The sequence below is a fragment of the Colobus angolensis genome, unplaced genomic scaffold, assembly GCF_000951035.1.
Source record: "Colobus angolensis palliatus isolate OR3802 unplaced genomic scaffold, Cang.pa_1.0 Scaffold460, whole genome shotgun sequence".
In the NCBI taxonomy this organism is placed as follows: Eukaryota; Metazoa; Chordata; class Mammalia; order Primates; family Cercopithecidae; genus Colobus; species Colobus angolensis.
Window position 1 is genome coordinate 137062 of NW_012118044.1, and position 1897 is coordinate 138958.

The 1897-nt window shown below is 40.0% G+C and overlaps 1 protein-coding gene across 1 annotated transcript in view; it reads left to right on the top strand.

Annotated features, from left to right (window-relative positions):
- Nucleotides 1-973, top strand: part of LOC105523416 (coiled-coil domain-containing protein 29-like) — a 21746-nt gene extending 20773 nt beyond the window's left edge. Inside the window, exon 6 of the mRNA XM_011958229.1 lies at nt 673-973. Within this exon, the coding sequence (XP_011813619.1) occupies nt 673-973 (301 nt within the window). The remainder of the gene's footprint in view (nt 1-672) is intronic.
- Nucleotides 974-1897: the final 924 nt, after the last annotated feature.

A 1897-nucleotide genomic window follows, 5' to 3' on the forward strand; every position in this document is an offset into this window, starting at 1 on the left:
TAATTGCCTTCAGAGCTGCTTTAGTTCTTTTTATCCCCAACCACACCATCTAGTTCTCCCCCAGGAGCTGTTCCTCTGAGTTCTTCCTCAGTGCCAAATGCTTAATTGTTCCTAGATAATGGGTGAAATGTGCAAGGGTGAAACCTAAAATTTCTTTACTAAGCACAACTATTCCTAGATTTTTTTTGTTGTTCATTTTAGTTTTCTTAACCTACATTAAGGAGTACAACATGATGTTTGATATACTGATTCCCAGTGAAGTGGTTCTTATACTCAAGCAAATCAACATATTCATTTTCCCACATAGTTACCCTTTAAATACAAGTATTTCTAATGGAATCTTTAGAATCTCACAAGTGGAGCCATTTTAGAAAGCAGCAAGTTTCACCTGGTGAGCCATGTGCGTCACTGACAGCTCTTTCTCTCCCCTGTCTACTTTGTTTGAACTGCTTGTTCAGTATAAATGACCTTAGAAACACAGGTGCTTCTTTAGAATGATTTTAAAATGATAATTGCTTACAACAGGTATGCTGTCACACATCTACGGTGTGAAAACACCATTTAGTGGGTACTTTGGTTTACTCTCAGGGCAACGTTTTTAAAAACTGCAAGTCATTAAGAATCATTTAAGGAAAATGAAATCCTAAGCATTTGTCTTTGCTGTCTTTACAGATCAAATAAGATAATAACAATGATCAGCACCAAGCTCCTTATGCAGAAAGAGCACATGAAAAATTTTCTCAGTACTCTCCTTACAAGAAGAGACACAGAGTCACCTTGTGTTAGAAATCTTACTAGTATAGGACTCAACAGAAAATATATTCCCCAAATGTCCATCAGAATTCCTACTTCAAACCCACAGACTTCAAATAACTGCAAGAACTACTTGACTGAGGTTAGTTATATGACCGTTTCTCTTTTGGGCTTTCATTTCTCTAATATAATTCTTGTTTGTAATTTGATGAAATACTGAGTTGTTCTGTTGACATGCATGTTAAGTAAAGATCATAATTAGCTATGTTAACACAAAAAGGAAATGGGTACTTTACATTTTTTAATTCCCTGGAGCTCTCATTTTCAAGAGATACCAATTTGCTAACTTTATTCAATACATGTGACTAAACTGACACATTTAAAATGTCTTTAAAAGCTGCATTTAAGTTAGGTTTTAGAAATTGCATGTTATTGCCTGATAACTGACGATATACCTTGAGATGCTTTGGCTTTCTCTCTAATTAAATATAGTTCAGTTGTGGTGCATACTACCACCCTTTTTCTTTTCTTATCTTTTCTTTTCATTTCTTTTCTTTTTTGAATACAGTGTCTCACTCTCTTGTCCAGGCTGGAGTGTCGTGGCACCATCTCAGCTCACTGCAACCTCCACCTCCCAGGTTCAAGCGATTTTCCTGCCTCAGCCTCCCAAGTAGCTGAGACTACAGGCGCCCACCATTACATTCAGCTAATGTTTTTGTTTTTAGTAGAGAAAGGGTTTCACCCTATTGGCCAGGCTGTTCTTGAACTCCTGAGCTTGTCATCTACCTGACTCAGCGTCCCAAAATGCTGGGATTACAGGCATGAGCTACTGCGCCCAGCCCATGTCACTTTTAAAGTTTGTTTGCAGCAGACACCATGATGACTCATGCCTGTAGTCCCAGCACTTTCAGAGGCTGAGGCAGGGGTGTCACGAGGTCAGAAGTTCAAGACCAGCCTGGCCAAGATGGTGAAACCCGGTCTCTACTAAATGTCCAAAAAAATTTAGCCAGGTGGGGGGTGGGCACCTGTAATCCCAGCTACTAGGGAGTCTGAGGCAGAGAATTGCTTAAACCCAGGAGGCAGAGGTTGCAGTGAGTCGAGATCACACCACTGCACTCTAGCCTGGGTGACAGGGCAAGACTCC